Source organism: Halichoerus grypus, chromosome 5, assembly GCF_964656455.1.
Source record: "Halichoerus grypus chromosome 5, mHalGry1.hap1.1, whole genome shotgun sequence".
Lineage (NCBI taxonomy): Eukaryota > Metazoa > Chordata > Mammalia > Carnivora > Phocidae > Halichoerus > Halichoerus grypus.
In genome coordinates, this window is record NC_135716.1 from 127,364,917 (window position 1) to 127,378,584 (window position 13,668).

The window sequence follows — 13,668 nt, forward strand, 5'->3', positions numbered from 1 at the left end:
GCGCCCACACAGAGAGTTTTCACCATAATTTTGACAGCAGTACACTGAAGGTAAATTATTTATTTATTTATTTATTTATTTATTTATTTATTTATTTATTTTAGAGAGAGTGAGAGAGTGTGTGCACATGTGCACTGGGGGAGGAGCAGAGGGAGAGGGACAGAATCCCCACAGAGCATGGGGCCCAACATGGGTGCTGATCCCACAACCCTGAGACCATGACCTGAGCTGAAATCAAGCAGGAAGTTCAACCGACTGAGCCACCCAGGCACCCCACCAAAGGTAAATTTATTATTCACATTGTTCAGTTACAAATTTTATTTAAACGCTCATTTGAATTTAAATAAAAAAAACAATAAAGATGCTCACGTCAGAAAAACAAACTCTCATTTAAAAGAATTGGTTACCCATGATCCCAGGGTCCTGGGATCTAGTCCCACATAGGGCTCATTGCTCAGTGGGAAGCCTGCTTCTCCCTCTGCCTGCTGCTCCCCCTGCTTGTGCTTTCTCTCACTCTCTCCCTCTCTCTGACAAATAAATAAATAAATAAATAAATAAATAAATAAATAAAAAAAATCTTTAAAAATAAATAAATAAAGATTTGGTTTTCTAAATTAGACACAATCTCAACAATTCCACAAGTTCCAATGAGGGTTCAGACTTGTTCTCTTGCCAAAAAGAAGGAAGTGTAGAATGGCAAAGTATCTCAAGAAAAGAATGCATCCTGTACATCTCTGTAACCCCATACTAGTATCTTCGTACGTGGGAGTGCTTAAAGAGTGTTTAGTTAGTTGAAAATTACTGAATTTACCTGATTCACAGGAGATTTTCACTTTCTTGGGGATACCCAGAAAAGCTAGAAGCAACTACTTAATAGAAACAATAAGACATCAATAAAATAATCCCAAATAATCCACAACTTATTTTCAACTATTTACGTTATCACACTTGCTGATGGGAGTGCCAACATCTAAACCAGGACACGTTCCTTATTGGAACAACACATTTACACCCTTCTTTCATCATCAATGTGAAAGTTGTATATTCAGTTTGGCCACCAATTAGGCTAAAAGATATAAAATCAAGTTGGAGAGGGATTAGACATACAGTAATTCTCTAAGTATAAGTTTACTGGGGAAAATAGCAGATATAAATAATCTGAAGATCTTTATTTATCTTGTCAGTTCATAAATGGATCACAAGCTATCAGTGCTGAGGCTGTGTAATAGCACAGGACTGTGAGTCAGTAACTGATTTTATGCCAGAGAGCACAATTCACATGTGAGATTGGAGACAACATTACTGATTAGAATGGAGATTAGGAAAATTCAGCCAAGTCAGAGAGAGAGACATGTAGATCTAAAAGACTAATGATGCTCCCTTATGGGTATGTTGGATTTCTTTTCTGTGGAGTAGAATAATTTAAACTCTGTTACTCTCTTTTGATGGGGTGAAACTTCATTAGATTGAGTCCAAACTCCTCCTTTATATTTTAAATGGGAGTGCACTTATTGTGATGAGCATTGGGTGCTGTATGGAAGTGTTGAATCACTAAATTGTACACCTGAAACTATTATTACATTGTATTAGTTAACTGGAATATAAATAAAAACTTTAAAAAATAAAAGCATACAGAATTCCACAAATATCTGGGGGATGTTAGGAGAAGAAAATGAGAGTTCTAGCTTAAATGAAACTCTATTCGACTGTTTTAAAGATTTGTTTTAACTTAAAATAATAAAGATAATATTAACATGTAAAAATAAATAAATAAATGAAAACTTTAAAAAAGATATATTGCATGGGCAGACAGAAACTTTTAAAAACAAAACAATCATTATTTTTGTTTATATAGGCTGTATCCTTCATTTTATAGATTTTGTAAGAGTGATTTGTATGAAGCTATTCATGAAAATTGCTTGTGATTTTGTAAGCTACTTTCCTTATTAAAGGTATCTTTATAATGTCTTGTGCATTTACTGAGAGGAGAAATCATTTTCTTCATTCTGTGTGATTTGTAAAAGAACACTTGAATAATCATTAATTTAGTCATTCATCAAACAATTATTAAAAACCTATATGCAAAAGCACAATACTGGAATCTGCGAGAGCTATAAAGGTTTTCACATGCAGTTCCTATGCTCAAGAAAAATATATAATAAAATAATAAAATAAAACCATGTTTCTGAAACAAGCAGTGTCAAATGCTATAAGAAAGGTATAGATAAAGTACTATTGGTTGTTAGAAACATGAAAACACCTCAAGCTAGAGGAATCTAGCAATTTCATGAAGGTGGCATTTCAGCTGAACTTTGAGGATGGGTGGGAGAGGCAAACTATAAAGAGACTATAGTGTGATAAAAAGCATAGGGAATATAAATGCATAACAGTTAATTTAATTTAGAGTGTGGGTTGTAAATGAAAAGCATGAAAACCCATGGCTGAAAAGGTAGGAGAACTGGATCACTACCACTTAATCCCCTGCTGGGTGTATTTTGGAGTCAGCAAGTTTCTTGGTCAGAGGAGTGACTTTACCAAAACCATGTGTTAGAGAATCTGGCAAAATTTCAGGAGTGTTAAGGATAAAGTAGACTGTAAAAGACTGGAAGACAGGCCTTACAAGGCAGAATACTATTGCAGGAAGTCCAGTAAGATAATGATGATATGAATATAGAGTAAGATAATGACAGTATGAATGACAGAATGAAGGAATGTATTGACCACTACCCGTAATATCTTTGCTTCAGACAAAAGATTTGCATCCATTGCCCTTTGTCTTATTTAATTTGGAATTTTCCCCCCAAATCTCCTGGATAGCTCAATGTATACCTTTCAGGAGAGAATTATGAAAATGATTCTTCAACTCTTGCCAGGATCTTTCTCAGATGTGGAAATCTGCAGTAATTATAAGACAGCTCAGCCCAGAACTGAGGGAGCTAGTAGCCTGCTTCAGGGCACAGAAAAAAGTAAAGGCAGAAAGGTTAAAGATAACTTCAAGTAGTTACACTTGAATTGTATCTCAGAGCAACTCCAGAAACCTTTGTGTGACTTCCTTAATAGTTCCATGCTTTATAATGGCTATATTAGTCTGATATTCAGTTGTGGAAGAACAAGTGAGAAGAAGCAGAGGTGCCGAGTACCTTTGACGGACACCTCAGAAGAGAGATGCTGTGACAGAGGGCAGCTCTTGAGAGCCACTTGTCGGGGCTCTAGCCTCTCACTCCCACTACCGGAACCTCAGAAAGTTTCTAAAGGTTCTTTGGCGATCCACCAAAGGGAACCATCAGGGAGAATAGCTTACACAATGTTTAGAAAAGTTAAAATACTTAAAGGGCTCTACTCTCTAAATACCATCCCAGAATGGATCATCCCTGAGGGAAAGTAGGTAGAACTCACCATCTACTTTATTACTGTATTTAAAGAACAGGTAGAAAGTATTGGTCTTCCCATGTATTCCTAATTGAGGGGAAAAAGAGTAGCAATTTCCTGCCATCCTGGGACATAGGGGGCTTAGAGGTTCTGAAACTCTGGGGATGTGGCTTAAGCAAGCTGTAGAAACCTTGATTCATAACTCAGGCTTCAAATTCCTGGTAGGGAATATGGCATTGAAAAAGAAGGTTAAGTGCACATGCATCAAAATCTATAGCTGTTTCTTATCAACTGTCACAGATACCTAGCACAGAGATTATTTCTGCCTAGCTGATACATTGCATAACATGATTTATATATAAATATGTGATATATATAAATCATGTTATATATCTATCTTATCTATATCTATCCATCCTTTTAAAAAAAATGTATGGAGTACCTAGGATATTGGAATCAAATCCAGTGCACAGAAGGGTTGGCGTAGAGAGGCAAATTCACACAAAACGCTGAATGTTTACAAAGGGATTTCTCATTCAGGTTGATTTGATTAGCAATAATCTTTGAATCTAATTTCTCAGGAAATGTTTCTTTCATCATTTCCATGGTAGCAAGCTGATGAACGCTTCATTTATATTTTTATTAGCCTATAAAGGTTTTCCTGCTTATGCTCTTTTGCCTCACCCCAAAAGCAGTACTTAATGTTTAATAATAGCTAATCGAACCTATGGCAAAGACTTGAGTACGAAAAAAGTGACACTCAAGCTAACGTCCTCTTGTATCAATCTTACAATTGATACCACTTAAGGTACTGCTTCTGAAACCATAAAATGACTGATTATGATATATAATCTATGATCCTGTCTCAGTCTCTAGACCAAAAGCCTAGACAGTAGGAGACTCTCTTTGCCTTTAATAAACAGTATTCTGTAATACTGAGCACATTCGGTAATTAGGACATAGAGCTTCTTAGTTTCGACTTCTGAGAAAACCACTTTTGAATGCCACAGGAGATGTGGTGTTTCTAAATCAGGTCTCAGTTCTCAAAGACTATGAGTATAATAAAGGTTTAGTTTCAGATTTAACCATTTGATATGAAGGTATATTAAACTTTGGCATCACAGATCTGCAAATGACTATTCAGACCAAGTTTAGAGTTCATGCCAAAGAATGGTAACTAGAGGGGCACCTGGGTGACTCAGTCTGTTAAGCATCTGTCTTCAGCTCAGGTCATGATCCCAGGGTCCTGGGATCTGGCCCCATGTCAGCTCCCCTGTTCAGCGGGGAGTCTGCTTCTCCCTCTGCCTCTCCGCCCCACCCCCCTCAAGCTCTCTCTCACTCACTCTCTGTCTGAAATAATTAAATAAGATCTTAAAAAAAAGAATGGTAATTAGAATACCTATCAATCATTAATGGCATTCACTAGATTGATATTTGAACAATTATAATAATGTACATTAACTGGTATCTTTGGCCCTTGCTGTGCTTTTTGTACCTGAATTGTAGTAGCCCATGATGTTCATATAGGATTTATTTCTCTGCCTGCAAAATTTTGGGAGACATCAGAGATAAGGCAAAGGTGCCGCACATTGTGAAATGACATAGGGTTCTATTTTTTCTAATTCAGAATGGAGTTTATAAGGGACCACTGCCTATTCATTAGACTGGAGGCAGATCTGATACTTTTTAGTTATAAAACTCCTGAGCACATTATCTCTTTAAGAGAGAGAGAGAAAAAGAAAGAGGGAGAGAGCACATTTTATAATTCCAAGCATTCACTTGTTTGTGCCTTTGGGGAGAAAACTAAAGCCATTTTAAAAGAAATAACTTAGAGAGAGTCAGAAGCTTCATGGTAAACAAAACTCTCTCCTGAAACATTCAGATGATTTACTTAAGAATGAACTGGAACAACATCAATCACATTTCCTTGAAATCAGAAATAAATTCCAAAATAACTGGGAAGAATTTCTGAAGCAGTGTTTGGGTAAGTGTTTACAATCTGAAAAAAGGATAAGGTAGGATAGAATAAATTCAACTATTAAAATAATACTCTCACCTGCACCAAGTGTATGTGAAACTGTGACTTTCTGTGAGAAATAAAACACTCCATAACCCCTATATATTACATATTGTGCCATCCCAGACATGCTTTTCTGCTTGCTATTCAAACAGTTGTCTACAGCTACAGATAATTGATTTGTCTCCTGATAACTTTAGAAGCTACTGCATGAAACATCAAAGTGTAACAGCTTTTACAAGAGTTATTTGATGAAGCATAAAGTGTTTTACACTTGGGGGATGTGTGTGTGTGTGTGTGTGTGATGTATGTGTGGGTTGTGTGCTCATATACATGCATTATACATCCATGGGTTCTGGTGCCCATATACTAAGTACCATATAAAGTTATTCTTGAATCAATTAATGTTGCTTAAATTGTATATGTAACAATGTCTGGGCTTTAGATAGTAAGATATTCAGTTTATGCTTTGTTTTCTGAATACGTTTTTTGTGGCTTATGGGTGTAAGCCTGTTTTAGCAACACATACAAGAGTCAAAAGGGAACAATTGTTCTTTTATTTACAAGACTACAGATTTGAAGTAGATAACCAGGTTTGAGTCCTACTCATCTCATTTATTTATTGTCTGAATGGCCCTGTGGAAGTCATTTAACTTCTCCAATCCTTAGTTTCCTCATTGATAAACTAAGCGTAATGGTAGCTATCTAACAGGAGAGCCAAATGACAAATGCACGTGAATAATCAAGCACTACCAAATATGAGCTACTATTTTTCATTTTCCATGGTTGCAGGAGCTCATGACGCATGTGCCTCCTGGATGCAGAGGGGAAAAGAGGGTTTCATGCATTTTTGTAGTTTGCCGACAGGATCTTGGGCCTTGTATAAAGCAGCATATGCACATGTACTGATGGATAAATCAGGGAGAAGTAGTGAGACTTGGGACAAGCACTATTTGCCTCCTTTTCAAAGAACAGTAAGCCTAAATCTGAGTCTCAAATTGCAATCAGCATGTCTAGGAAGCCACAGCACATGTTCTCTTCTATTATTGAAGGAGACAGCTGCCTAGTCAATGTAAATTTTATTGTAAAATTGTTTAATAGAATTCACAATTATGGGAGGACAAACACACTTGAGACACTAATGGAGGTTCTGAATTTGATATGTGCAGACAAAGAGGGCTGTCAGACTTAGCATCAGTTATTGTTGCAGAGACAGGTGGGCAATAAAAGAAGGTGACTACTAATGAAAGGGAACTCCCACTGATCCACTGCCACCATCTCTGCTAACCAAGAGTGAAAAATAGGAGTGAAATCAGCATCTAAATTTTTGGTATAATAAGTAAAAACTGTATGTATTTTATCCCATTGTACTCATGGTACTTTCTACACCATTTGATACCCAGGATCCTTTATCTACTGAAATTCTCTATACTCCTAATTATTGTGATAGTACAATCTCCTTGTTTTCCTCACACCACTGTGACCAATCCTTCTTTGTCCCTCAATGGCTGTTCAGTAATTTCTCAAGTCTCTATGGATAGGGGTTCTGTGCCTTGCTATCTATTAGGCCCAATTTATAAATTTCAGCTATCTTGGTTTCAAATATCACCTCTTCACATATAATTTTCAAAAACTTACACTAAACCTCAACTTCTCCATTGAATGCTAGTTGTGTATTTCTAAATGATTAATGAATACTTCCACTTGAAATTTGGAAGTTGTCAGTAGCTCAACATGTTGGAGCTAATTGATTTCTCCTCCAAATTGATTCCTTTACCCAATCTTTTATCTCTGTCTGTTTAATCATCATATCATCACTCTGAAATCCATTCTAAACACTTTGTTCAAAGAAATCCTCTTCAATACATTATTTATCAAATCTCCAGGCATTATCTTGTTTAAAAATTCTCAGTGGCTTGTCATTTCCTGTTGGGAAAAAAATCCTATTGGCTGTAAGTGTCTTTAAAGAGCAAGGATTTCTGTCTTCAGTCTCTTCAACAAATGGTGTTGGAAAAATTGGACAGCCACATGCAGAAGAATGAAACTGGACCATTTCCTTACACCACACACAAAAATAGACTCAAAATGGTTGAAAGACCTCAATGTGAGACAGGAGTCCATCAAAATCCTAAAGGAGAACACAGGCAGCAATCTCTTTGACCTTAGCCACAGCAACTTCTTCCTAGAAACATCACCAAAGGCAAAGGAAGCAAGGGCAAAAATGAACTATTGGGACGTCATCAAGATAAAAAGCTTTTGCACAGCAAAAGAAACAGTCAACAAAACCAAAAGACAACCAACAGAATGGGAGAACATATTTGCAAATGACATATCAGATAAAGGGCTAGTATCCAAAATCTATAAAGAACTTATCAAAATCAACACCCAAAGAACAAATGATCCAATCAAGAAATGGGCAGAAGAGATGAACAGATATTTTTCCAAAGAAGACATCCAAATGGCCAACAGACACATGAAAAAGTGCTCAACATCGCTCAGCATCAGGGAAATCCAAATCAAAACCTCAGTGAGATATCACCTCACACCAGTCAGAATGGCTAAAATTAACAAGTCAGGAAACGACAGATGTTGGCGGGGATGCAGAGAAAGGGGAACCCTCCTACACTGTTGGTGGGAATGCAAGCTGGTGCAGCCACTCTGGAAAACAGTATGGAGGTTCCTCAACAAGTTGAAAATAGAGCTGCCCTATGACCCAGCAATTGCACTACTGGGTATTTACCTCAAAGATACAAATGTAGGGATCCAAAGGGGTACGTGCACCCCGATGTTTATAGCAGCAATGTCCACAATAGCCAAACTATGGAAAGAGCCAAGATGTCCATCGACAGATGAATGGATAAAGAAGATGTGATATATATATATATATATACACACACACACACACACACACACACACACACACACACACACACACACACAATGGAATATTATGCAGCCATCAAAAGGAATGAAATCTTGCCATTTGCAATGACATGGATGGAACTGGAGAGTATTATGCTGAGCAAAATAAGTCAATCAGAGAAAGACATGTATCATATGATCTCACTGATATGAGGAATTCTTAATCTCAGGAAACAAACTGAGGGTTGCTGGAGTGGTGGGGGGTGGGAGGGATGGGATGGCTGGGTGATAGACATTGGGGAGGGTACGTGCTACGGTGAGCGCTGTGAATTGTGTAAGACTTGAATCACAGACTTGTACCTCTGAAACAAATAATACATTATATGTTAAAAAAAAAAGAAGATAGTAGGAATGGAAAAATGAAGGGGGAGAAATCGGAGGGGGAGATGAACCATGAGAGACTATGGACTCTGAGAAACAAACTGAGGGTTCTAGAGGGGAGGGGCGTGGGGGGATGGGTTAGCCTGGTGATGTGTATTAAAGAGGGCATGTACTGAATGGAGCACTGGGTGTTATACGCAATGAATCATGGAACACTGCATCAAAAACTAATGATGTAATGTATGGTGATTAACATAACATAATAAAATTAAAAAAAAAGAATTTCTGTCTTCTATTTATCTCTTTATCTACCACACCATCTAGGCATGTGTGTTACACATCATAAACTACAATAATTGCTTATTGAATTGAATTAAACTCCTTGGACTTTTATTCTCAGTTTCCTTAGTCTGGTCCATTCCTAACATCCAAATTTACTTGTAGGGACTCTTCACAATCTGTTCATCTAGCATTATATTCACTCTCCCCTAAATGTGTTCAGCTCATTCTTCTTACCATATCTGGACATGATTCCTCTTTTCTCTGTCCAGTTCTCACTACTCTTTAAAGTTCAGCTCAATTTCAAAACCTCTCTCATAAATCCTTCCCCAACTCTTTCAGTCCATGTTGATCTCTATTCCCAGTGAATTCCTAACACTCCTCACTTTGTGTTGTTATTTCTTGCTAGGTTTCTAATTGTTCCTAATTACCAAACTCACTCTGATCTTTGACTCTTTTCCCTTCCGTCCTTACTATTTTACTTTTGAATTGTTTATATAATTTTTCCTGTGTATTAATTTTGTGTGTCCAGCTACACTATAATGTCTTTAGAAGGAAAAAGTATGTCATATTTTCTTATATCATTTCCATATTCTAGCACTATACTATGGAAAAAGTAGAGGTTCAAAAATATATATTAAATGAATGAATGAATATGGGGGGAAGAAAATATACTAAAAGTGAGTATTGCAATTAATAGCTTTGGAAAAATAATTCAAAGAAAATAATTTTGCATTTTGAATAGGATGCTTGTAGGTTTTTTGAATATCATTTTCGTTTATTATCTGATTTGTACCTTAATTAGTCCATTAGATAAGAAGAGAATAAAGTTTAATGTATATAAAACCTGCTTTATGTACCAGCAGTGATTGACAATAAGAGTCACCAAATGTTATACAACAGCTAATAAAGGACATTGGAGAATCCATGAAGAAATGCAAGACAAGAGTAGAAACCTATCTGGAATGATTTTGGTAAAGTTTGCCCTAAGGCTGGTAGAATTCTATTTCCTTCCACACTATGATTTACAAAGCAAGAAAAGAGTATTTGAATAGGAGATGAAGAGACCAAGCTCTTAACCACCTTGCGTTTGAAACTTGTAAGTCTATCCCTTACAAATGTAATCAGCTCAGCACTAGACAAAAAGGATTTTGTTTTGCAAAACATATTCTGCCATTCCCCTCCCCACCACTGAATTAAGAGGTTGAACATATCTCACTGGAACTTAATGTCTACCTCGCCAATTCTTCCACCCAGACTTCTTAATGTTTACCTTCCATTTACTTTATCCCTGGCCTCAGTTGTTTTCTTTTCTGGAAAACACTGATATTTAGGTGATTCTAATGAAATTTCCCCTCTTATAAGTAACACAGATTCACTTATATTTACAGCGAATCTCACCAAAAAGATCTATTTTTGGGGGGAGAAATAAGACACAGTAAGGGGTGGAAATGTCAGCATGAAGGAAACTATTTTGCTCTCAATGAGATTGTTAATATTTATTGAACGTAAGAGCCCTTTAAAGTGACTCTGTTAAGGGAAGTGGATCACACCCATTTTATAGGTTTTATATATGATTTTATATGCAGCTCTACTTGCTCACAGTTGGCGTGTCTGTGTGTGTGTGTGTGTGTTAGCAAAGAAAGTACAATTTAACTTGTAACATGACTAAAAGGGAGAAATAGATAACTATTTAATAATAAAGATATTGTGGTTATCACAAATAATACAGTGGGAAAATCATGGGATTTTGAGTAAACTGACCAGGACTCCAGACATGGCTCTTTTTCTCAATGGCTTTGCAATATCTAAAGACAATGACTATAGAAGAGCCATGGTTTTATATCTATCAAATGGCAGTGACATTAAAAACTATTTCATGAGGATTTGTGAGTAGATTAAATAAATAATACAAAATGCTTTGTATGTATAAAATTAATATTTTAGTAATTAAATCTAAGACAAGATCCAGAGTCCTTCCCTTGGTCTTTAAAAGCACTTTGTGATCTTGTTTGTAACCATCCACCCGACCTCATCTCCATCACTCTATCTCTAGCTCACGCCACATTAATAACTTTGGTTTACTTGTGTCCCTGAAACACAACTAATTCTTTTCTGCCACAGGGTCTTTGCATGTGTTATCACATATATTTTATATACAGTTTTACTATATAGTTTATTTTAAATGGTGCCCACTTCTCTACTCTTTTCATTTTAACATGTTTTATTATTTTTCTAGTACTTACTACTAACTGACATTATGTGTTTTCTTTTCTTTATTGTCTAGCTCATTCTCTACAACTAAACTCCAAGAAAATGGAGTTTTGCCTATTTTTTTGCTACTCTCACCTCAGAACTAGAACACTATCTATGGCACAACAGATGCTTAATAAATCAAATAATACATAAGTGAATGAATGAAAGAATGATCTTTCATTGAGTCCTTAATCTACATGAGGCAATCTGCAAAGTGCTTTATATGGATTATCTAATTTAATCATTACAATAAACCTATTATAATTTCTATTTCATAAATGAAGAAAACAGAGATGACAATAATTTGTTTGAGGTAAACACAGTAAGTGATTGCCTGACTCCAAAATCTATGCTCTTAATCACTTCTATAAAGCCTGTGTGTATCCAGCCATCTTTATATTAATTGATGTTTGATTAGATTGTTACAAAACAGCCTGAATTAACTATCAAAAGAGCATTTATATAGCTTAACTTGATCCTCAAAATAAATGTACGTATTCAGTAGCTAAAAAATAAGCCAACTCCTAGAATCTGAAAAGCCAGCCTTTGAAAATAGTTCAGAACAAGAATCAAAAGAGCCAGGTTTGTTTTCATAGGTGACCAAGGTAAGACTTACCTCCAGGTGACCAGCTATTGTAGCAATATGGAGGGCAGTGAGGCCACCATACCCAACCTGCTGTATGTCAGCTCCACTGTGAAGCAGAGAAGTGATCAATTCTGCACTGTCCTGTAAAGAAACACATCTTTAGTGTTACTTTTCTACTAATAGCAGGTTTGGACACTGTGCAACAGGATATATTGATTCCCTGTCAGGCAGTTTAGGCGCTCAAAGAAAACCAAGTGTGATTTCTGGTATAAGAGCACATGAGACAGCAGAGAGCAGCTCTCAAATGCTTGAAATGTAGGAACAAATGACAAGGCTATTCAGTTTCAATCAATCCTCTACCACTTGACCATGAAAGATAGAAAGGACATTACCTATGGTGAGGCTCTTGCAAACTCAACTCAGTCTTATGTGTAGGTCACTCCGGAAAATGTGCTTTCCCTGGCAACTGCATGATTGGACTGACTGCAGTGGACTATTTCCTGGTAATTCGGTAATTACTTCTTCTCTACATATGTGTCATGGTTCCTATACACATTAATGACACATAGTGTCATGGCCCTATACATAATTAATCAGTAGTGTCTTTCTTAACTCATTTTAACAGTGAAAATGTTTGAAGTAGTATTTAGGCCTTTGAATTAGAATAATTTATGCAATGGTCAAAGTGATCCTTACTTTCCTTGTACTATTATTTGCAGTGTATCTCTGTCCTTGGAGAGACAGGGAACTTTTCACAATATTAATAGCAATTTACATTCACTGAATTTTTATTATGTAATTAACCTTTCATATGCATTAACTTATTTAAACCTGGTACATGGTAGGGCTTTAAAAATGCTTAATAAAAAATTAAAATAAAAAAATAAGTATTTCTCTAAATTATCCTATGAAAAATTACTATTATATACCTTATTTTGTAAGTCAGAACACTCAAAAGAGTGATATGGAGGGTCACATATTCATAATACCCCACAATTGGAAGGGAATGCAAAGAACAGTCTTCATGTTTAACCCTCTCTCTCAAAGTAAGAATTCAAACCATAACTTCTTTAATACTTGGCCCACCAACATCTCAAACACACTCTGTGGCAAGAAAGTCAAGTCTTCATGAGATAGGTCATTGCACTTATCCATAAACATATTATTTCAAATACTGTTGGTTAAGAAAATCCTCTCATTTAAAAAAAAGTTTGATTTCTTAATCCTGTTACACATAACTGAAGGTTATAAAAAAGGAGAAGTTATAAAAAAGTGAAAAAACTTTGGTAAAAAATTCTAAATAGCAAAATTAATGTTATAGTTTCCAAATTTTCTACTCTGCACACCTGTTCTACTAAATAAGTTAAAGATTTTGTGTTCCTTTACTATTCCTTTGGCTCCTTCTGTTCAGATATAGACCTGCGTTTTCTCCATTCTTTTTTTTTTCCCACTAAAGCTAAGCTAATTTTATCTCTATCCTTGCCTTCATTTTCCAAGCTTCCATAAAAAGTTATTGACACTCACTGCTGACAGCTGTGATCTCATTTCTTCAGTAATCTCTAGCTATGTATACCCAAATCTTACATAAATCCCAACTGAGTTCACTATACTCCTAACACATTCAATTTTGCTCTTTCTCACACCATCTCTTCTCCCTTTGTGCTTGCCTTATATTATCAAGAGAAATTGCCATGCTAGTTTCTTCCACCTAAGACAGAAGGACTCACCATTGTCCTGAAATCACCTCCTCAGTTTCAGAAGGTAACCTTGTTTACCAAATCCAATGTCAATCCTCTTCCTGTCTATAGTCAGATGATCTCTTTCTTCTTGCCTCCTCTTTGTTTCTGTCTGCCTTCAAAAAGTGAGTTTAGCCTCAAGCCACTTTCTCATTCCAAATGCCACCTTTGGCAATTCTTAC

General features: G+C 36.1%; 1 protein-coding gene across 1 annotated transcript in view; it reads right to left on the minus strand.

The window, feature by feature from the left end:
- Window positions 1-13,668, minus strand: part of TNNI3K (TNNI3 interacting kinase) — a 303,991-nt gene that overhangs the window by 244,292 nt on the left and 46,031 nt on the right. Inside the window, exon 5 of the mRNA XM_078072905.1 lies at window positions 11,781-11,891. Within this exon, the coding sequence (XP_077929031.1) occupies window positions 11,781-11,891 (111 nt within the window). The remainder of the gene's footprint in view (window positions 1-11,780; window positions 11,892-13,668) is intronic.